The sequence below is a fragment of the Neltuma alba genome, unplaced genomic scaffold, assembly GCF_004799145.2.
Source record: "Neltuma alba isolate B1F8T4 unplaced genomic scaffold, ASM479914v2 tig00011997_pilon, whole genome shotgun sequence".
In the NCBI taxonomy this organism is placed as follows: domain Eukaryota; kingdom Viridiplantae; phylum Streptophyta; class Magnoliopsida; order Fabales; family Fabaceae; genus Neltuma; species Neltuma alba.
In genome coordinates, this window is record NW_021636570.1 from 289914 (window position 1) to 311903 (window position 21990).

The following is a 21990-nucleotide window of genomic DNA, read 5'->3' on the forward strand; positions in this document are numbered from 1 at the left end:
AAAATCAAATTAAAAATAACGGGTCAATATCATCAATTCTTTCAATCAATTTAAACCTTACTGAGAGCTTTGGACCCTCTCGTCGGGGAGGGAAAAAAAATTCCTAAGTCAACCCTCCCTCCCTCTCCCTGTTATCTCTTTTTTTTTTTTTTCAATTAAAAGAGTAGATATGAAGAGCACGCAGCAGCTGGTTAAAAAAAAAAAAAGAGAGAGAGAGAGCACGAAGCAGAATCCAACCCGCAATTTCCAACTCATAGAAGGGTTTCTGACCTATACCAATTCTCACATTTAACCACTACCTTACCGTTCAAGCATTCTTTTTTTTTTTTAACGTTATTGTCTCATTAAAACCGAAAATCTTACATATGTAATCTTCTCAGAGTTGTATTAACAAGAATGGGAACGACAGAAAGGTAGAACACCAACTGCTCCAAAATTAGATTCTGCGTAACATTCTGTTTGATTTTAACTTAAGAGGCGTAGGTATCGGTTTCTTAGAGCGTAAGTCAAGAGTCATTTCCGTTGTTACCTTTTCAGCAGTTAGATTCTTAACAGGCGCGGGTCGTGCTCTCATTCTCCCTGGGACCTGGTGGTGTCAAATAACCTGCAGAGAGAAATTTCCACATCATATTATGGAGTCGTGTTCTGCCATTCGATTTATATTGAAAAATTTACCAAAGGTTTTATTAAGAAAAAGCTATGAAAATAAATATATTATTTTTCACATGGATATCTACAATCCAGCAAGAAACAAGAGGTCTAACCCCTCGTACCAAGCTCCCTAGCATTACGCAAAAGAAATTGTACTCTTTGCATTAAGAGTGTGTGAGGTGAGAATAATCCCAAGGGCAAACACATGCCAAAAACAATTTTTAGTTCTTAATCAACACTAAAAATGAACATCACATTAACATGTAACGAGGAGAGAAACTGCCAGTTATTTTTCATTGCAGTGGCAAAACTGTAATCTGGGCTCTCAACCTGCGTATGGAGTAGTGCATGGCTTTGGTCTCGCATAAGAGCCCCCATCTATAATATACACATGGTATAATAAACATCACACTAGTACCAAAAATAAAATAACAGAATCCACGGCCGAAGACAAACCTAGGGAAGTTGTTTTCTGTTAGAGATTATTTCGGATGATATATAATCAGATGAGAATAGCATTGAAGAGAATGACTAATATCGGGTAACCAGAACTTGATGAATCGTCGGCTGTGACTGTGAAACTATGAACAGTTGCCACTAGGAATTCACTAAGATTACCAACAGAAGCAATTGAGCAATGGAAAATCACGTCCAATAGATAATGAGGAATCAGTTTAGCATTAGACTGATCATCGTATGTCGCCATTTTGTCTAGTACTTCTGCTACTGCTTAAAGGAGTAGGGCTTTGACTTGAGAGTTGCACATCAGAAAGAGAGACGGTTCCCCCTTGTGAGAAAATTAAACTGACAGAATTGCTTGAACCATTTCCAGAGGATGGCATTCTAGTGGAAAAAGATTCCATTTCTGAGCCTGACATCAGTTCAGGCTGAAGCTCTGAAGATGCTGTTGAAGGAGACAGGGTAGAAAGCAAGGACCCAACAGGGTATGGAGTTACCGGCATATCAGTGAGAGAGGATGCGGAGGGACTGTATCTCACAGACGCCAAAGGATGGTCAAATTTGCAAGTGGAGCCAAATTTGCAATGCCCGTTTTGTAAATAAAAAACACAAGGTTGCACCCCCTGTTTTCTAGAAAAGGAATTAATTAAGAAAAGTTCCCAAAAGAAAGAACATTAATTGTATAGCTGCAAAACAACATAAGAATGTCATTAAAACTTAATCTTCATGTTATCCAATTGCTAACTTTGATATCAAACAAGAGCATAAATGAAACAACAAATAACATGATATAAATAACTAATGAATCAAATCCATTTACAAGTCACTATTCAGCTATGGCTAATCATCATCCAGGCATGATTAACTAAAGGAACGTAAATACAAAGCATGTGTGAGGCATAAAATCAATACATGAAGTGTAATCATGAAGAAGAAAAGGGCAGCCTCAGCAAATAACTCAACAAAACCGATTACAAAGTGGGGAGGGGAAACAATTATAGTGCATTCTTTCGCACATGAATGCAACCTAGTCTTCCATAAAAATCAACCCAAGTTATTTCTTTGATGCTGAGACAAGATGCTAATTCGCTTTTATAAGACTCGAGGAAAACAATGCTTCATTGTCAACAATCTAACCATATCAATCAGTCAGCAACTGTTGGAACCCAACTGTAATTCAGTGTTATTTATGATTCAAAAGCAGAGATTCACCTCAAACCAATGTAAGAATAAGAGAATAAAGCTCAGGGAATTTAAGAGTTGCAGTCTATTAGGATTACTTTTCAGGAACTTAGAAAAATACATGAAAAAGGAAAGGGTGCTTTTGTGGGTCAGAACTTGGACTTCCTATTTTGGAGAAAGAAGTAGAAAAATAGGGTGGCTGTAGGGAGACGACAGTCAAAGGCTATGAATGGGTTATTTGGGAGAGTGCCAAGGTCATTTTTTGGGGCCTATAAATCATCCCATTTGAATTCAGCCAAGGGAGAAAAGGATTTGGAATTGCACTTGGTCCTTGGGGAAGGAGAGAGCCAGCTTCTTGAAAGATTGGCAACCTTGTTCTGTTTTAGAGTGTGGTGTCATTGTGTTGTGGTCTGTGTTCTGTTTTGTCTGAGTGTATAGCTGTTAGTTAATTGTTGTTTGTGTATTTAAGTGTGAGAGTATGATGTGTGTTAAATCACCCTACCCTTGAAATCTGACATATTATGCAGTAGCGTTATAATCAGTTTTATTTATTCCAGTCTTTGTTATCTATTTCTAGATTTTAAGTCCTCCTATATATTAGAGGGTCCTATCACAGTCACAGATAAAAGAATTGAAAGGGCTCTCACACTGCCGTTCTAGCACTCAAGAGGCTAAACTCTCCTCAACCAATTACCTACTTCCTACGCTCCCCTTTCCTCCCTATATCCCCTTGTCAGAGCGAGTTACAACTCCCTTGTCCTTTCCCTTCTCGCTCGCTCTCTCTTAGCTCACCATTTTCTTTCACACTATTCTTTCTCTAAAAACATGTTTTGGCACTGAGCCATATCCCATTAGCATCTCCAATCACTAACCAAATTGATAAGTCCAGCTATAAATAACAAGCTACCATGGTGGCCAAAAAAAAAACCTACCTTACTTAGGTGACCTCCAATATTCTATCTATATTAATCTCAATGGCATCAAATACCATCCAATGACATTATATTTGTTCCATTTCTTATGCTCTCTCGAAACACGCTGCTGCACAGCAGTCTTGGAAGTAATCAGTCACAGCACTTGTTTTCAGCAAGTACGTAGCATCAAATCAAATTAAACGGCAAAATTAATAAATCTCAAAACCTCAGTTACAGAACGATAAAATGCAGAGATAAGAAAAGGCTAAGAAAATCTGGGCAAATACTAGCACGCACGCAAGTGAATAGAAAACCATATAAATGGTCTTCGTGATACCGGCTAGGCATTTAATTGCAACCAAATCATAAATTAGCTTTGAGGCATATATTAAAAGAACATAATCCAAATTCTAGAAAAGGAGGGGAAATACCCAATTTTTTAATGTGATTAAACATCAGTACATCCTTCAATGCTCATAATTTTTTTTTTTGGCCAAAAAACGCTTGTAAAAGCAGCTCACTCCATTAAAAAAAAAAAAAAAAGTCATAAACATGAACAGCAACAGAAGTGGTCAAGAAAAATGAAAATAAACAAGTAAAGCCATTAGACTTCAGATTAAGTCACTACTGCAGCTGAAATGCGAGTTTTCCGTCAACAAAACTACAGCCCCAAAATGTGTTAAGCTGCTTCCTGTGTTCCCCATCCCATTACGACGCAAAAAACTTGAGCGCAACCAAAATTTATAATGTTGTACATGTACATAAACCTCTGACAGAATATATACACATCCCTCCAGCTAAAAGTTTCATCAGTCCTCATAGGAGAACAAAGCAAGTTGAAGACATCTTTGATGTAAGTGACCACACTTACCGGACGCAAAGGAAGACCAATGGGGCTGAGATGTGGCCGGGTCACAGTCCGGTCCCTGGGATGATGAAATCGACATGCTGATCCATATTTGCAGTCCCCTGTTCTCAGATAGTATTGGCATTCAGGTTCACCAGGTCTTTCAGGAAATATCGGTTCATTCAGGCCACTGCCTGAAAGGCCAGTAGTTGATGGAAGAGGAGTATATGGCCTAGCAAAAGCTGATGTTGATGAAGACAACTGGGTCACTCCATACAGAGAAGTAGCCCCAACACCAGATTGAGCACCAGGAGATAACACAGGACTCAGAGGTGCCTGTGCCAATTGCACAATTCAATTATCCCAACATATGAGAGTTCTAAAGAACATTGACAATTTATTCAAAAAGGCAAGAAAAAAGGTAAGAAAGGATGACTAGCTCCATAATGCAGAGTGATTATACCGTATAAGGACTCCATCCTGGAAAGGGAACAACCCCTGGAGAAAGGAGGACATGACCATAAGCCCCTTGCACATATGAACCAGGCAATATTGAGGGCCTGGCCACTCTCAAATTGTTGGATGCGCCCCCATACTGTTCAGCCAGAGGGACCGTAGGAGACTGCACCTGTTGATAAAACTGAGATGCAGAAGCCGGCATTGATGTGCCAGCTGGATGGGGATGATGGAATTTACAAGTTATGCCAAATTTGCACTGCCCCGTTTTCAAATAGTAGGAGCATTCTTTCTCACCCTGTAAAAATTAACACATGATTTAACTATTGCATGATTTGCCATCAATTACATGAGAAGGAAGAAGAGTCAAACCGGGCGTAAAGGGTATCCATAAATATTTAGAGAAGCTTGGCTTAATGATCCACCTCCATGTTTTGGATGGTGAAATTTACAGGATGCACCAAATTTGCAGGTTCCCGTTTTCAAATAATACTGATCATGAGAAGAGGTCCAGATTAATCCAACCAGAACAAAGCTATTTTAAATACAATGTAAAGATACGAGCAACAATTGGCCAGAGAAAGCAAAAAGTGTGAGGCAATTCCAGGAATCTACAATGCAAAGATCATAAAGAACAAAACCTGACATGAAGGTTCCCCCACTCGTTCTGGGTACTCCCCGGTAGCTCTCACAGCTGCTGCAACCTGAGTAGTTTTAGCTCCGTTGAGATTCATACAAACGAATATAACCATTTTAAACCCCATGGTGACATGAAAATTTATTTACATTCACTCTTTATTCTTTGTCCTCTCATTGGTAAGAATTTATGCAACATGAAATAAATATCCTCTCAACCAATTCTTGTTTGAAAGATCAATTAACAAGAAAAGAACTACGTATCTCAATCACGTAAAAATTAAACATCCATAAAGCTTTCAACACATTCCACTGAAGTCAGCAACTCGGAAAGGGTATGTCTACTATAGAAATATTGATGCAGCATCAGGGAGACACTATGATCGAACCAAAAACAAACCATATTAAAATGATCTATGTATACCGCAGCACGATCACGAGGATGATTGTAACGGCACCTGCTACCGTATCCACAGAACCCGGTTCGCATGTAATACACACAATTGGGTACGCCGGGTCGCTCCGGGTAAGATTCGGTGCCGCCAATAGTTAAGTGCCACATCGATTCTACAAGAATACCAAATTTGAAACAAAAAGCGTCATAAACCCCAACTTAACTTCCGCATTCAGGAAACCCTAACTGAGCAAGATCGTAAAAAGACCAAATTTGATACAAAACGTGGTAAGTTGAAACTCATAATTCTAAGCACCTTCAAGCCCAGGTTCGCCACCTGATGTGCGCCATTCAGATTGACTGCCCGCTTGCGACCCATTCCTAACCGGGTTCCGACCGTACAACTCCATGGAAATGGTTGTTTGTACTAAGGATCCAGAACAACTCAGACCTATGGTACTGCACAGGAAATTTACAGTAGTCTAGAATGTTCTGAGAGATCGGAGACGCTTTTGCCCCTTGCCCGGCTGCGTCGCGAATCCGAGTAACGGAGATGCGTTCCCACAGGAACGGAGTCTCTGCTCTTTCTTTCCTTTCCACACTCTCGCTCACCGTCTCACTCACTCGCGCACACTCACATCTCTAACTAGGACTGTAGTGTACGGTCTGGCTTCGGGGTTGGGTTTCAGCTTCTTCCCATTTCTTTTATATTTCTAACTTGATTTTTCAAATTTCTGCTTTCGTTTTTGGCTCAAGCCTTGTCCATGTGCGGATGTGCCTTGGTCGTTGGGTACCCGCCAAATAGCGCGCCCCAGGAAAATATTGGAAAAGATATAAATATATATATATACACACACACATATTTATATTATGTCCACCAGCTGACTTGTGTCTTTTTGGTTTATTGCTGGGGCAATGGGACTGGGACCTGTTCAAATGCTGTTGACAAAAATATATAGAAATAAATTTATTTATATAAATCTCATAAACTCATTGAAATATTATGAATTTTTTTACAAATTAATGGTAATTAATTTCACCTTTATTATTTTAATTATTCAAAAACCCTTTCTCTTGTAAGGGAATAGACTCACACAATGTCTTATTTCTGCAACTTTTTACGTTAAATTAGACGAGACGGAATAAGGACAGGCTCGTCCCATTGAACAGGGACGGGACAAAACTTTTGTTTTGTGTCCTGGTTTCGTCCCAATCCCGATAAGATCAAGACAGAATCTCGTCCTTCTTTTCTTTTTTTCCCCCTCTCGGTTTTGAGCCTTCAATTCAATCTTTTATTAGGCCTATCCAAATTTTGATTAAAATTTCTTCTTGTTCTTTTTTTTTTTTGGGCCTAACATATTGCTTTGAGCCAAAATCAATATCGATATAAAATTTGGGCCTTTGAAAATGGACAATATTTTTAATAATTTGTAATAAATTGGACACTTTCAGTATCAAAAATTAATTCTGCAGGCCAATTAGATGATAATCTGACGCCACAAATTGGATAAAACAATAGATGCAAAGATTAAATGCTAAAAGTGTAAGCATCTGTCCATCTTCCTTGAATTCCCTGCATTATTTTAACATATTTACAAAAAAAAATTTAAAATTATATATCCCGGGATGAGACAACCCGGTCTCCTGTCCCATCCCATCCCAAAGTGATCAGGATTAGAACGGACCTACCGGAACGGAACAATTTAAACACCCTTATGTTAAACTAACTTTTTTTTAATATATTTACCCGTTTTATCAGGAAAAACCACACGCCTTCAATTTTTTTTCTTAGTTTTTATATACAACCAGTTAGTGCCCCCATAGGGGCAGTATTTTTTTTTTTTTTTTACTACTTGAAATATGAAACTCACAGTCTCTTCTGCAAACTCTTGGCCCGTGCTTAGATGAAGAGAAAATTATAGAGGAGAGAAAATGAGAGGAAACATAAGAGAACGAAATGTATTTTCTCATGTTTGGATATTTGGATGGGAGAGAAAATGCAACAAAAAAAAGGAGGAAAAAAAAAAGATAGATTTCATGTACTCCTCCGGTCCTAATTATAAGACCCAATTGACTTATTTGAGGAGATTAAGGAAGTAAGTTAAGTTGGTTATTTATAATAAATAAGTGTTGTCATTCTTAAAATATCCTTACTAATTAAGTATATTGGCTTAAACTATCATTATTAGAAGAATTATCTTGGAAAAAAATGCATAAATATAAGAAACAAAATGGATTGGGTCTTATAATTAGGACCAAATAAAAGTCAAATTGGGTCTTATAATAAGGACCGGAGGAGTATTATTTTATATATATATTTTTCATATATAAAGAAAGTTGGGAAGAACACGAGATTTCCGTGATTCCCCCTCCTCTTATATTTTTTTGTTCTTGAATTTTTTCTTTCCATATTTAATTTTTTATTATGTTTAAAAAATTATTTACTTTTTATTTTTTTCAGGAAAACTAATTTTGAAATTTGTATAGTTTCATCAAGTTTTGAATCGGGTCCTAAGCTTTTTCTTTATTAGATCTTTTTAGTTTATGCCATTAAAGTAGTGAGTCCCTTAAAACTGTTAAATAAAAACTAAAGGTGCTATAACTTCCGTTAAAATGTACACATCTGGCAAATACTTGGATCATCTTCGGCCTATCTGGTTTGGCGTTTTGGAAAGGAACAAGAATAGCTTATAAGTATGATAAGACGGTTTATAAATTTGAAAACTGTGTCACGACTTTTAATCAATCTGACTTATGACTCAAAAGCTATTTTTTGAAGCATGATTATAAGAGCACCTAAAACTTACTTATAACTTATGTAAAAATAGTTTTTTAGAATTAAAAGACATTTTTATTCTTATGTTTATGTTGTTCTTATGCTTCTTTTTATAGATTCTTTGTGCTTCCCAAGCAGTTCTTAATTATTTATTTTTACTATTATCTTAAGTGAAAATAATTTTTAATAGTTTTATAATATTTTTCATTTTTAATATTATTTTTCATTTTATATTTATGTAAATTAAGCAAAGTATATCATCCAAATAATTATGTAATATTATTTGATTCAAAAATTTTCACGATTTCTAATTTAAATATATTTTATTCATTAAATGTAACTTTTTTCTATTATAATAATTTAAAATTATTATATTTTGTGAATTCATATTTTTAATCATTTTTTATTGTTTAATAAAAGTTATGTCCATTGTGGTCGTTCTATGAGTTAAACTTATTCAATCATAGTCCAAATAATTTTTTTACTTTACAAACAAACTTTTATAAAACTCAATTTAAACATAAATCACATTACCTAATTTAACTTTTATCTAATCTAATAATTTATTTATTTTAATTGATAATCCAAACATACCTCTTGACAGCTTGGACTCTACTGTGTATGTATGCGGCAAAAAAAAAGTAACTGAAAACAATTTTCTTTTACCTCATCGTTTGCAAACCAATTGTTATACTAGTCTTGGACTTTAGTGATTTAGTAAATTTAAATAGATTAAGAAAACTATTTAAATTATTTATTTATAATAAATAGGTATTGTTTTTCTTAGAATATTTTTACTATCTAAATTTAATTTTATGCTTCCAAGCAGTGATTATTTTACTATCTATTTTTTGTAATAAATTGATTTCGACCAGATAACCGTTTCATGTATATTTTACTTAATATAATATATAAGAATATTTTTATTTTGATCCTAACTATAAGGCTCTAGTTTACTTTTTTTTTTATGTTTATCCATGTTTTTAAAAAAATTATTATAATAATAGTAGTTCTAACTAATACACTTTATTAGCAAAAATATTTTTAAAAAATAATATCTATTTATTATAAATAAATAATTTAACTATTCTTCTCACCCTATTTAAATTTACTAAATCATTGAAGTTCCAGACCGGTATGATAATCGGGCAAAGGAGCAGTTCAGATTGTGACGTTGTGTTGACCAAAAAAAATAAAGAGGATTGCGACGTTGTGGTTGTGGCTTCGGAAAAGAAAAAATATCAGTTCTAGAAGCTATGCAATTGCATCATATACCCCCCGAGGCCTTCAATGGCGGCTAACTACGCAGGAAGGAGCAGAACAAGCTAGGTTTCTTTTTAGGAAAAATTAGAGAGAAGGACCTAAAAAAATTAGTATTTATTAAGAGGGATCTTAAAAATTGTAATTAATTTGAAAGATCAAAAATTAAAATAAAATTGTACAATTACCAAACTATACCTTATCAAATCCCTGTATTATCTCCAACACCCTTCTATCTCGATTTGATGGTTAATTATCAATTGAACTTAATTTCTCTCTCTCTGCGTATCTCTTTTTGATACACTCAAAGCTTCTATCAATAGCAATTGTCTTCTTGTAAATCCAGAATAAAGAAGACAAATTAAAAGGAATCAACTAGCAGACTATTTATTGGACTGTACGTATATTCTGAACATTATTTTTCCTCTTTTAGTTTGTTTGTACCGAATGTTTTCTTATTTTCTCATGGCCTCTATATAAAGACTTTTTGGATTAATATAAAAGTATATATTTGTACCTTCATTCAATCCCAACTATACATACATATGAACACAATCACACTATATATACAAGGCTTCTTAGATGAATATAAATATAGTTCTTTCTGTTAACCATAATATGAAAATCAGGTAAATACTACCGCTTCATAACCTAAGCTTCACTAATTATTTTTCCAACCACATCAGAATGAGGGGCAAAATCGCAATCACGCAGGCTGGAAATTTTTCCAGCCATGCATATCGGAATGAAAGGTTAGTAGATGTAGATATGAATGACTAAAAAATAGGACTCTATTTTTTTTAAGTGCTGTATTTAGTTTTTAATTTTAATGGGGGCAATTTAGTAATTATAAATTTATATTTCAATTGATAATTGATAGTCAAATATTGAGATGGGTGTTGGAGATAATGTAAGGATTTGGCCAGGGATAATTTCGTAATTGTAAATTCATATTTTAATTTTTGGTCGTTCAAATTAATTACAATTTTTATGATCACTCTTAATAAATACTCCTCCAATCCTAAATATAAAACCCTTTTCGTAGTGTAAAAACTTTTTTTGTAGTGTAATTTACACTACGAAAGGGATCTTATATTTAGGACCGGAGGAGTACTAATTTTTGTAGGTCCTTCTCCTCAATTTTCCCTTCTTTTGTGTTCAGGTAAAAAAAATTCCACGTAGATGTTCATTATGCGTTCAGTTGTTGTGCCATTGATCTCTAACAAAAGTTTTAACCCCGTTCCAATCCTAAATATAAGAACTAATTGACTAATTTGAATAGATTAAGTAAACAAGTTAAGTTAGTTATTTGTAATAAATAGATATTGTCTTTCCTAAAATATCCTTGCTAATTAAATTTATTAGCTAGAATTACCGTTATTACAAGAATCATCTTAAAAAAATGAATAAATATGAGAAACAAAGTGAATTTTGGTTTTATATTTATGATCAAAATAAAATTTAACGTGTAAAATAATAAACTAAAAAGGCCCAATGAAAAAAAAGTTCAGCAACCTAATTCAAAACTAGATAAAACTACAGAAATCTCCAAATTAGTTTTTGAGAAAAAGATAGAAAAATGACAAATGAACTTCATAATGCTAAAAAGGTCTGTTGAATTTGAGAAATCCTAATTTACTCTCAAGAGACTAATTTGGCATTTATCAATTTACTGAAATGACTATATTGCTGTTCATTTTATTTATTGTTTTTAAAATACCAAAGCTCTCCATTGGCCGATCAGTCGCAGGAGCTCCAGCAGCGGCAGTCACCGGAGCTTCGATGACCAACCGACAATTGGTCACTGGAGCTCCACCGGTCGGAAATAATTTTTTTGAAAAATTTTATGATTTCAGTATAACGGTTAACAATTTTTGTAACACTATTAACAATTTCAGTATCGCAGTTAACGACGGGTTTTCTAGGAAATTCAACAAGTTTCGACGGCTAGAAACAATTTTTTTGAAAATTTTTACAACTTCAGTATAACAATTAACAACTTTTGTAATGTTATTAACAATTTCAATATAGCAGTTAACAATAGGTTTTTTTAGGAAATTTAACAATTGGTCGCCAGAGTTTCGGCAGGTGACCGGAAACAATTTTTTTGGAAATTTTTACAACTTCATTATAACGGTTAATAACTTTTGTAACGCTATTAACAACAGGTTTTTCAAGAAATTCAAAAAGTAGCATTTTTACAACTTCAATAATGCCGTTAACAAGTTCTGTAACCCTATTAACAACTTCGGTATAGCATTTAACAATATGTTTTCTTAAAAATTAAAAAAAAAGGCATTTTTACAATTTTAGGAAATTTTTTTTAAAAAAATTTTTTACAACTTCAGTATAACGGTTAACAACTTTTGTAATATTATTAACAATCTCAGTATAGCAATTAACAATAAATTTTCCAAAAATTCAAAAAGTAGCATTTTTACAACTTTAGTAATGTCGTTAATAAGTTCTGTAACTCTATTAACAATTTCGGTATAATATTTAACAATAGATTTTCTTAAAAACTTTAAAAAAATGGCATTTTTATAACTTTAAAAACTACTTTTTTTAAAAAAAATTTAGAACTTCAATACAACAGTTAACAATTTTTGTAACGCTATTAATAATTTCGATATAGCAGTTAACAACAGGTTTTTTTGGGAAATTCAAAAAGTAACATTTTTACAACTTCAGTAATGTTGTTACAACTCAAAAACCTATTGTTAACTACTATACTGAAGTTGTTAATAGCGTTACAAAAGTTGTTAACCGTTATATTGAAGTTGTAAAAATTTTCAAAAAAATTGTTTCCATCCGCCAGAGCTTTGACGACCAATTGTTGAATTTTCTAAAAAACCTATTGTTAACTGCTATACCGGAGTTGTTAATAGTGTTACAAAAGTTGTTAACTGTTATACTGAGATTGTCAAAATTTTCAAAAAAATTGTTTCCATCCGCCGAAACTTGTTAAATTTCCCAGAAAACTTGTCGTTAACTACTATGCTGAAATTATTAGTAGTAATACAAAAGTTGTTAACCGTTATACTGAAGTTATAAAAATTTTCAAAAAAAATTGTTTTCGACTGGCAGACCTCGGTGACCAATTGTCCCGACCGGCCGGCCAGTGGGAGCTTTGGTATTTTAAAAACAATAAATAAAATGAAGGGCCATATAGTCATTTCAGCAAACTTATAAATGCCAAATTAGTCTCTTGAGACTAAATTGAGATTTCTCAAATTCGGCAGACCTTTTTGGCATTATGAAGTTCATTTGTTATTTTTCTGTCTTTTTCCCTTAGTTTTTCCTCTCTTTTTTTAATCACAACAATCTTTTTATTAAGTAATTTATTTTTAAAATACAATAACCTAAAATATATATAAACCAAACAACTTGATTTTAAATTATTTGATGATGTTAATGTTATTATAATATTTAATTTGATTTAATTTTAAATATAATATATTTTGATAAATATATTTTAGTTATTTAGATATTTATTTATTTTCATCCATCTCTATTTCCTTGCTTCCGTCCAAGTAAGAAAAAGAATAATATTTTCTTTTCAGCTTTTTATTCTCCCTATTTTCTCCCCTCCTTTTTTTTTTTTTTCTCCTCCTAATTTTTCTTAGTATCCAAGGAGCATCAACCAAGGGTCTTCGAGGGTTGGGCCCATTGCTGGCATGATCGGTGACCAATTAACGCTGATATTAACTAGCTGTTGTTACGGCTGATTAAGTAAAGGGAAAATGCTCTACCTTTTTTAAATGTCTCGATTAAAGTATTAACATATTTACAGGTCAAATTTTATAGATTTAAAAGTAAATTTTCACAAATTTAAATGTCAAATTATTAAATTTACAAGTAGATCTCTTAAAATATTATTCCCTCAATTTTAAATGTAAGAAATAAATAATTAATTATAGAAAATTGGGTGATTTACTTGTACTCATAGGTCATCCTTTTAAATTTTAAGAAAAATTACGAGTTTTACAACCTGGAAAGGCAAAGAATAGCTAGGCTCACTTGTAAATTTACAAGGACGGCTTGTAAGTCTATAAAAAGTTAACAAAATCAATTTGCACAATTTACACAAAAAGCAATAAAGAAATTATGTCAAATTTATTATATTGATTATGTCAAGTTCTCCAATTACTCATAGTTATGTGTTCTTTTTTGGCTTTATGTAGATTTATAAGTAAATGCTGTTAAATATTAATATTTAAAAAATAAGACGTGTTCATATATGATTTGAAAATTTGACATAATGAATATAAAAAACTTAATATAAGTATTATCCTAAAAAAACTTATGCAAATTCACTTATAAACCTACAATAACAACATGTAAATATAGGGATTAACCAACAAATACGGAAGTAATAATATTTTAAAGGCTAAAATACTTATTTTATCATTTAACTTTACATAAAGTTTCAATTTTATCCCTCAATATTAGAAAGTATATTTTTAGTTCTTTAATGTTAAAATTGTTAGTGTTAAATGATAATTCTTTGTAACAATAGTCATGATTGTTTTGAAAATTAAACTCAATATATTAGTATTTTAGAATATTTTATCAACATTCAAAATTTCAATGTTATTATTTTTTTGTTCACAGTTTTAGTGTTAAATGACTAAAAATATATTTTTAAAAGATAAAAGATCAAATTGAAACTTTATATAAAGTTAAAAAATTAAAAATATAATATTTTTGAAGGTTTAGGTGATTTACCTGTGAATATATTGTAGTAAGTGTCAAAGTACTAATATTTTAATAAAAAACTAAAAAGAGTATTCCCTTAAATAGGCCGTTAACAACAATTGGTCAATATCAATAGGAAACAAACAGATCGTCATTCAATGCAAGTCAAATAAAGGATTTATGGGTCATTTTTAATAAAAAATTTATTATAACCAAATTTTAAGAAAATTCAGAGCATTTTAATAAATTTGTAAGATTTATTTAGCATGGGTAAATTCTTCAGGTTAATTTTCACAAAATAGATTAAACGCGAGTTTTGACAGAGAGAAGGGCATCCGAGACTGGCTCTTTCGAAATGACGCAAATAGCCTCAAGATTCCAGAGCGATGATTATTACCTGGAAGTGTGTTTTGAAACGTGACAAAAGGAGGATTCGATCTTACCGTTCTAAAAGGATACATTGCAGAATTGGGCCTATTTGACATCTAGAGATGTTTTGGAATATTAAATTTCATCATCCGTTCAATTCCCGTTCTAAACATTCATCTCTTCAGTTTCCTCTTTGGGAATATTAAATTTCATTATTCTTTTTAATTCATTGATTTGTGTAACTTAGGATCTGTTTGGTGTGAGAAAAACAGAAAAAAAGAGAAGAGATAAATTTTTTTAATAAACTCAATTTAAAAAATTAAAAAAAATACAATCAAAAACTTTTAATTAATTATTATTATTATTTTATATTATTTCTTCTCTTTATTAAAACTTTAAAATCTCTTTTTTTTTTAATTTTTTAAATAGAGCTCACTAAAATTATTCCTCTTCTCCTCTCATATCAAACAATAATTTAGAAAGTGTTTGGATAGTATGAGAAGTACTTCTGAAAAACATTTTTCCACATATCAAGATAAACTCCTCCATATATTTACTTCGTATACCGTAAATCACTTCTAAAACCATATTTGATTTCCATTCAAACACTCTTAAAAGGTTTAATTTTAATCACCAACGGTATTCCACAAGAAGCAAGTTAAATTGCATCCATTGGCATTCCATATGATGATTTAAGGAGCCACAATTGGTCCCCCAGTCCTTTGCACATTTTACCGTTATATCCGTCCATCCATGCACTTCCGCAAAACCAGAGGAGTTACAAATGCCGTTTGTAATGAGCTGTATTTCCAGTTAATTTTCATTGTAGCAGTTAAAACTGTAATATGAGCTCCCAGCCTGCATATAGGGGTAGTTAATGGCTCTGGCCTCGCATAAAAGCCACTATCTTTTTATAGAATGAAAAAGCGCATAAAAGCCTCTATATATATAATATACACATGGTATGATAAATATCACACTAGTGCCAAAAATAAAACAACAGAATCAATCCAAAGAAGGCAAGCCTAGGGATAGTTGTTTTCTGTTAAAGCTTATTTCAGATGATATAATCACATGAGAATAGCGTTGAAGAGAATGACCTAATATGGGCTAACCAGAACTTGATGAATTGTCGACTGTGACTGTGAAACTTTGAATTGCCACTAGGAATTCACTAAATTATCGACATAAGCAATCCGGTGTTGGGAAATCACATCCAATAGGTGATAATGAATCGGTTTAGCATTAGACTGATCATCGTATGTCACCACTTTGTCTAGTGCTTCTGCTACTGCTTAAAGGAGTAGGGCTTTGACTTGAGAGTTGCACATCAGAAAGAGAGACGGTTCCCCCTTGTGAGAAAATTAAACTGACAGGATTGCTTGAACCATTTCCAGAGGATGGCATTCTAGTAGCAAAAGATTCCGCTTTTGGGCCTGACATCAGATCAGGCCGAAGTTCTGCAGATGTTGTTGAAGGAGACAGGGTAGACAGCAAGGATCCAACAGGGTACGGAGTCACTGGCATATCAGTGAGAGAGGATGCTGAAGGACTGTATCTCACAGACCCCAAAGGATGGTCATATTTGCAAGTGGAGCCAAACTTGCAGTGCCCGTTTTGTAAGTAAAAAACACAAGGTTGCACCCCCTGTTTTCTAGAAAAGGGATTAATTAAAGAAAGAATTCCCAAAAGAAAGAACATTAATTGTAATGCGGCAAAACAACATAAGAATGTCAACTTAATCTTTGTGTTCAATTACTAACTCTAATAACAAAGATGAGCGGAAACAAAACTAACATAAGATAACATACATAATTAATGATAAAAATCCATTCAAGTCACTGTTTAATTATGACTAATAACCACTGAGGTATGATTGACTAATAAAACGTAAACATGAAGCATAAATCATTAAAGGAACCGGGTTTCTGAAGCAGAAAAGGGCGAACTCAGCAAATAACATATCAACACCACTTAACAATAACTATGGGGGGAAGAAAAAGAAATGGTAGTGCATTCTACGCACATGAATGCAACAAAGTCTTCCATAAAACTCGATTAAAGTTATTTCCTTGATGCTGAGATAAGGTGCTAATTCTCTTTTATATGACTAGAGGAAAACAGTGCTTTCTCAACACAAGTATCAATCAGCCATGCAAGTGTTGGGACCTAGCTGTAATTCAGTATTATGAATGATTCAAAAGCTGAGAATAACCTTTAAGCAGTGTAAGAGGATAAAGCTCGGGGAATTAAAGGGTTGCAGTCACAGCCAAAGAAACAATGAAAAGGACTCTCATACTATTGCTCTAGCAGTCAAGGGGGTAAACTCTCTTCAACTAATTGCCTACCTCCTATCCTACACTCCCCTATCCTCCTTATGTTCCCTAGTCAGAGTTAGTTGTGATTCCCTTGTCCTCTCCCCACCTCTCTCTGCCAGCTTGCCCTTTTCTTTACTCTTCTTTCTCCGATATGTTTTGGGGCTGGGCCATATCCTATTAGCGTCTCCAATCACCAGGAACAAAAGGATCCAAATTAATAAGTTCAGCCATAAATCACCTGAACTTCAATACTCCATCTATAATCATCTTTGTGGCAACAAATAATATCCAATAACATTACATTTGTTCCATTTCTCACGATCTCTCAAAACATGCTGTTACACGGCAGGCTTGGAAATGAGCAGTAAGAGCACTTGTTTTCAACAAGTAGGTAAGGTCACATTAAACAGAAGAAGTAATAAATCTCAAAACCTTTACAGAATAATAATATGCAAAGATCAGACAAAGACTATGAAAATCTGGGCCAGCACTAGCACACATGCAAGTGAATCAAAAATCATATAAATGATCATAGCGATGGCAGCTGGGCATTTAATTGCAAAGAAAATATATATTAGTTAGAGGTACATGCTAAAAGAACATAATCTCAATTCTAGGAAGAGGGGAAAGCACCCCATTTTTTAAATGTCACTAGAGATCACTAACATCCCTCAGTGCTCATAAAGCAGCTAATTGCATAAGGAACAGCCCTCAAAACCACAACTATACACAGCTAACAGAAGTGGTGCAGACAAGTAAAAATAAACGAGTAAAAGCCAGTAGACTTCAGAGCTCAGATTAAGTCACTACTGCAGCTCTGATGCAAGCGTTCTGTTAACAAAATTACAGCCCCAAAATGAGTTAGAACTGCTTTCTGCGTTCTCTGTCCCATTACAAGCCAAAAAACTCGAGCGCACCCACAATTTATAATGCTGTACATGTGCATAAGCCTTTGACAGAATATATTCTCATCCCTGCTCTTCTTTGATCAAGCACTCAAAAACGGGGCTTGATGCTTTGGAATCCAGAAAAGTGTTAAGTGCACGATTGATGCCTCCATGGGTTTACTTGTCTCAATCATACTGCTAAGATGCATGCCCCAAAGTAAAAATGCACGTATTTACTATGAAGTTCTTTAGAATTTATGAAGGTGTTTAATTTGCACTCAACACTAAACTGTATAGATAAGGAATAAAAAGGAAGCCTTTGGATTCATGGTCAGTGTGGAGTCCAAGAAAAGTTCAGGAAAAAGGAAATTACAAGCGAAGCGTGTCAATGACAAATTGACAAGTTTATGTAATTATAACTGAGTCCAGTTCTTTCATTCAAAGCTAGACATAAGTGATTAAACATTCAACATACCACTGAAACTACACCACCCCCCCCCCCAAAAAGGGACGAGCTTACTTGCACTGTTGCACACATCACATATATCTAATAAAATCCAATAAATTCAGTAATAATTTGCACAAAGATAAGCACTTAGGCATGAACAACCAAATTGAAAAAGCTTTCGATACCATCAAATATCATCCATTCAACCTAGCATATAACTTAATTTAACCAATCTTCCAAGGAGCACAAAGCAAGCTAAACATGATTGGATTGAGTATGTGACCACACTTACCGGACGCAAAGGAAGACCAATGGGGCTGAGAAGTGGCCGGGTCACGGTCCGGTCCCTGGGATGATGAAATCGACATGCTGATCCATATTTGCAGTCCCCTGTTCTCAGATAGTATTGGCATTCAGGTTCACCAGGTCTTTCAGGAAATATCGGTTCATTCAGGCCACTGCCTGAAAGGCCAGTAGTTGATGGAACGGGAGTATATGGTCTAGCAAAAGCTGATGTTGATGAAGACAACTGGGTCACTCCATACAGAGAAGTAGCCCCAACACCCGATTGAGCACCAGGAGATAACACAGGACTCAGAGGTGCCTGTGCCAATTGCACAATTCAATTATCCCAACATATGAGAGTTCTAAAGAACATTGAAAATTTATTCAAAAAAGAAAGAAAAAAGGTAAGAAAGGATGACTAGCTCCATAATTCAGAGTGGTTATACCGTGTAAGGACTCCATCCTGGAAAGGGAACAACCCCTGGAGAAAGGAGGACAGGACCATAAGCCCCTTGCATATATGAACCAGGCAATATTGAAGGCCTAGGCACTCTCAAACTGCTGGATGCCCCCCCAAACTGTTCAGCAAGAGGGACTGTAGGAGACTGCACCTGTTGATAAAACTGAGGTGCAGATGCTGGCATTGACGTGCCAGCTGGATGAGGATGATGGAATTTACAAGTTATGCCAAATTTGCACTGCCCCGTTTTCAAATAGTAGGAGCATTCTTTCTCACCCTGTGAAAATTAACACATGATTTAACTAGTGCACGATTTACCATCAATAAAATGAGGATGAAGAAGAGTCAAACCGGGCGTAACGGGTATCCATAAATATTTAGAGGAGCTTGGCTTAATGATCCACCTCCGTGTTTTGGATGGTGAAATTTACAGGATGCACCAAATTTGCAGGTTCCCGTTTTCAAATAATACTGCTCATGAGAAGAGGTCCAAATTAGTCTAACCAGAACAAAGCTATTTTAAATACAATGTAAGCAACAATTAGCCAGAGAAAGTGAAAAGCGTTAGGCATTTTCGGCGATCAACAATGTGAAGATCATAAAGAACAAAACCTGACATGAAGGTTCCCCCACTCGTTCTGGGTAATCCCCTGTAGCTCTCACAGCTGCTGCAACCTGAGTAGTTTTGGCTCCATTGAGATTCATATATTTAAATATCACATCCCAAATTCGAAGATGGTAAGAAAATTTATCCATATCCACGCTCTTATTCTTTGTGCTCTTATTAATGTGCATTTATGCAACGTGAAATAAATTTATCCTCTCAACTGATTCTTGTTTGAAAGATCATTTAACAGTGACAAATTCAATAATCAGTTCCTTGATAATTGATGATTCAGACAAAAAATACTACAAATAATAATTTAAAAAAAACAGAGAGAATAGGATTCCATTAAAATACAAATGACGGAAAGAACTACGAATCTCGATTACTTATAGAAATTGAACATTGATTAAGCTTTTAACACATTCTACAGACATCAGCAACAAGAAAAGGGTATGTCCACTGTTGAAATATTCATAGTGATACAGCATTAAGGAGACACTATCACCGAACCAGGAATAACTATTTTAAAATGATCAACGTATACCGCGGCGCGATCACGAGGATGATTGTAACGGCACCTGCCACCGTATCCACAGAACCCGGTTCGCATGTAATACACACAATTGGGTACGCCGGGTCGCTCCGGGTAAGATTCACCGCCGCCGATGGTTAACTGCCACATCGACTCTACAGGAATACCAAAATTGAAACAAAAAGCATCACAAACCCCAACTTAACTACCACATTCAGGAAACCCTAACAAAGCAACATCGTAAAAAGACCAAATTTGATCCCAAACGGGGCAAGTTGAAATTCATAATTAATCGAAGCACCTTCAAGCCCAGTTTCGCCGCCAGATGGGCGCCATTCGGATTGATTACCCGGTTGTGACCCATTCCTAGCCGGGTTCCGACCGTACAGCTCCATGGAAATGGTTGCTTGTACTGAGGATCCTGTACAACTCACAGACTTTACAGGGCCGAAACGGTACTGCACAAGAAATTTACAGGAGTCTAGAATGTTCTGAGAGATCGGAGACGCTTTTGTTCCTCGCTCGGCTGCGTCGCGATTCCGAGTGACAGAGATGCGTTCACACGGGAACGGAGCCTCTGCTCTTTCTTTCCTCCTCTCTCACTCTCTCACACTCCCTCGCACACTCACACACACTCTGACTGGGCAGTGTACGGTCTGGTCTGGCTTTGGGGTTGGCTTTCAGCTCGTTTCTTTTTCTTATGTATTTTTAATTTAATTTTTTTTAATGTTCTGCTTTGGTTTTTCGTTCGCGGCAGGGCTGTTGAGTACCCGCCAAATAGCGCACCTGGAAAATATAATAATTTTCCGTAATAATTTAAACACGAGTTTTGACGAAGAGAGCCGTAACCGACACTCTCTCTTTTGAAATGACGGAAATAGCCTTAAAATTTCAAAGTGATGACCCTCCTTAGAAGGTTGGTGAGGTGATGTGACAAAAGTGGGCTTTGATTTTACAGTTCTCATATGGATGCATATGATCGGCTCGGACGATTTTGTCATTTCATCTTGCCGATGCTTGTCCCAAACTTCGTTTTTGCGGGACTGTTCAAAAGAGTGTTTGACAGTCCTCTAAACTATAGTTTTAGAAGTATTTTTTTTAAAATGAATAAATTTTTTTACACATTTACTTTTAAAATTATGATTTGTTTCTATTCAAACATTTCCAAATCGTCACTAGAATTTCTGACTCAAAAAAATTGCATAGAAGTATAGAACGCCCAAATAGCTCCGAAGCCTCCTGAATCACGAGTCATGAGATTAAAGGGGTGTTTGTTTAATTCAAAAAGCATTTTTCTCAAATATCCCCTAAATTGTTTTGCGACATGTTTAAGTTTTGCCTTCGCCGACCCCCCCCCAAAAAAAGAGAGTCAAAGATGATAATATCACCTTCTATTATTATCATTAATATAATAGCTAGTTAAATAATTTAAATAGATTAAGAAAATTAGTTTAATTAGTTATTTATAATAAATAGGTATTATTTTTTATAAAATATCTTTACTAATCAAGTATATTTGTAAAAACTACTATTATTACAAGAACTGTATTAAAAAAATAGATAAATATAAGAGATAAAGTGGATTAGATTCTATATTTAGAATCAAAATAAAAGTCAAACAAATTCTTATATTAAGGACCAGAAGTAATATTAAGCTACAACTATAAGGGTCTTTTATAAAAGTAACGTAGTTAATTTTCGTAGAATTTTGGGGCTGCAACATATTACTACTATTTTAAAATTTAAAATTTAAGTCTCCATTTGGTATAAGAAAAATGAAATTGAGAAAAAAAAAATTAAATGAGTTTGAT

General features: G+C 34.3%; 1 protein-coding gene across 12 annotated transcripts; it reads right to left on the minus strand.

The window, feature by feature from the left end:
• Positions 1 to 227: 227 nt before the first annotated feature.
• Positions 228 to 20840, minus strand: LOC114720743 (zinc finger CCCH domain-containing protein 32). 12 transcript variants are annotated; one of them, XR_003737992.1, is made up of 9 exons: positions 5856 to 6248; positions 5570 to 5712; positions 5151 to 5213; positions 4882 to 5001; positions 4517 to 4807; positions 4078 to 4389; positions 1108 to 1733; positions 982 to 1029; positions 228 to 604 (listed from the first exon to the last, which is right to left on the minus strand). XR_003737992.1 is itself a non-coding variant. In XM_028906433.1 (7 exons), exons 1-7 carry the CDS (start codon positions 5947 to 5949, stop codon positions 596 to 598), a joined length of 1032 nt encoding a protein of 343 aa, XP_028762266.1. In that variant the 5' UTR covers positions 5950 to 6248; the 3' UTR covers positions 228 to 595. The 12 variants fall into 12 exon arrangements, 7 of the variants coding, with proteins under 7 accessions (XP_028762266.1, XP_028762262.1, XP_028762261.1 ...); XR_003737990.1 differs by having other exon boundaries at positions 228 to 443; positions 530 to 604; positions 982 to 1733; XR_003737993.1 differs by lacking the exon at positions 982 to 1029 and having other exon boundaries at positions 1198 to 1733.
• Between the last annotated feature and the right edge of the window lie 1150 nt (positions 20841 to 21990).

Excerpts from the sequence above, each read along its gene's own strand:
- LOC114720743 (XM_028906429.1), bottom strand. The coding sequence starts at position 20,574 with ATGGAGCTGTACGGTCGGAACCCGGCTAGGAATGGGTCACAACCGGGT. Across the intron at positions 5,713-20,480 it reads CGGCGAAACTGGGCTTGAAG|AATCGATGTGGCACTTAACT; the intron begins GTGCTTCGATTA and ends GTATTCTTGTAG. Across the intron at positions 1,734-4,077 it reads TTGGTCTTCCTTTGCGTCCG|GGGGTGCAACCTTGTGTTTT; the intron begins GTAAGTGTGGTC and ends TCTAGAAAACAG.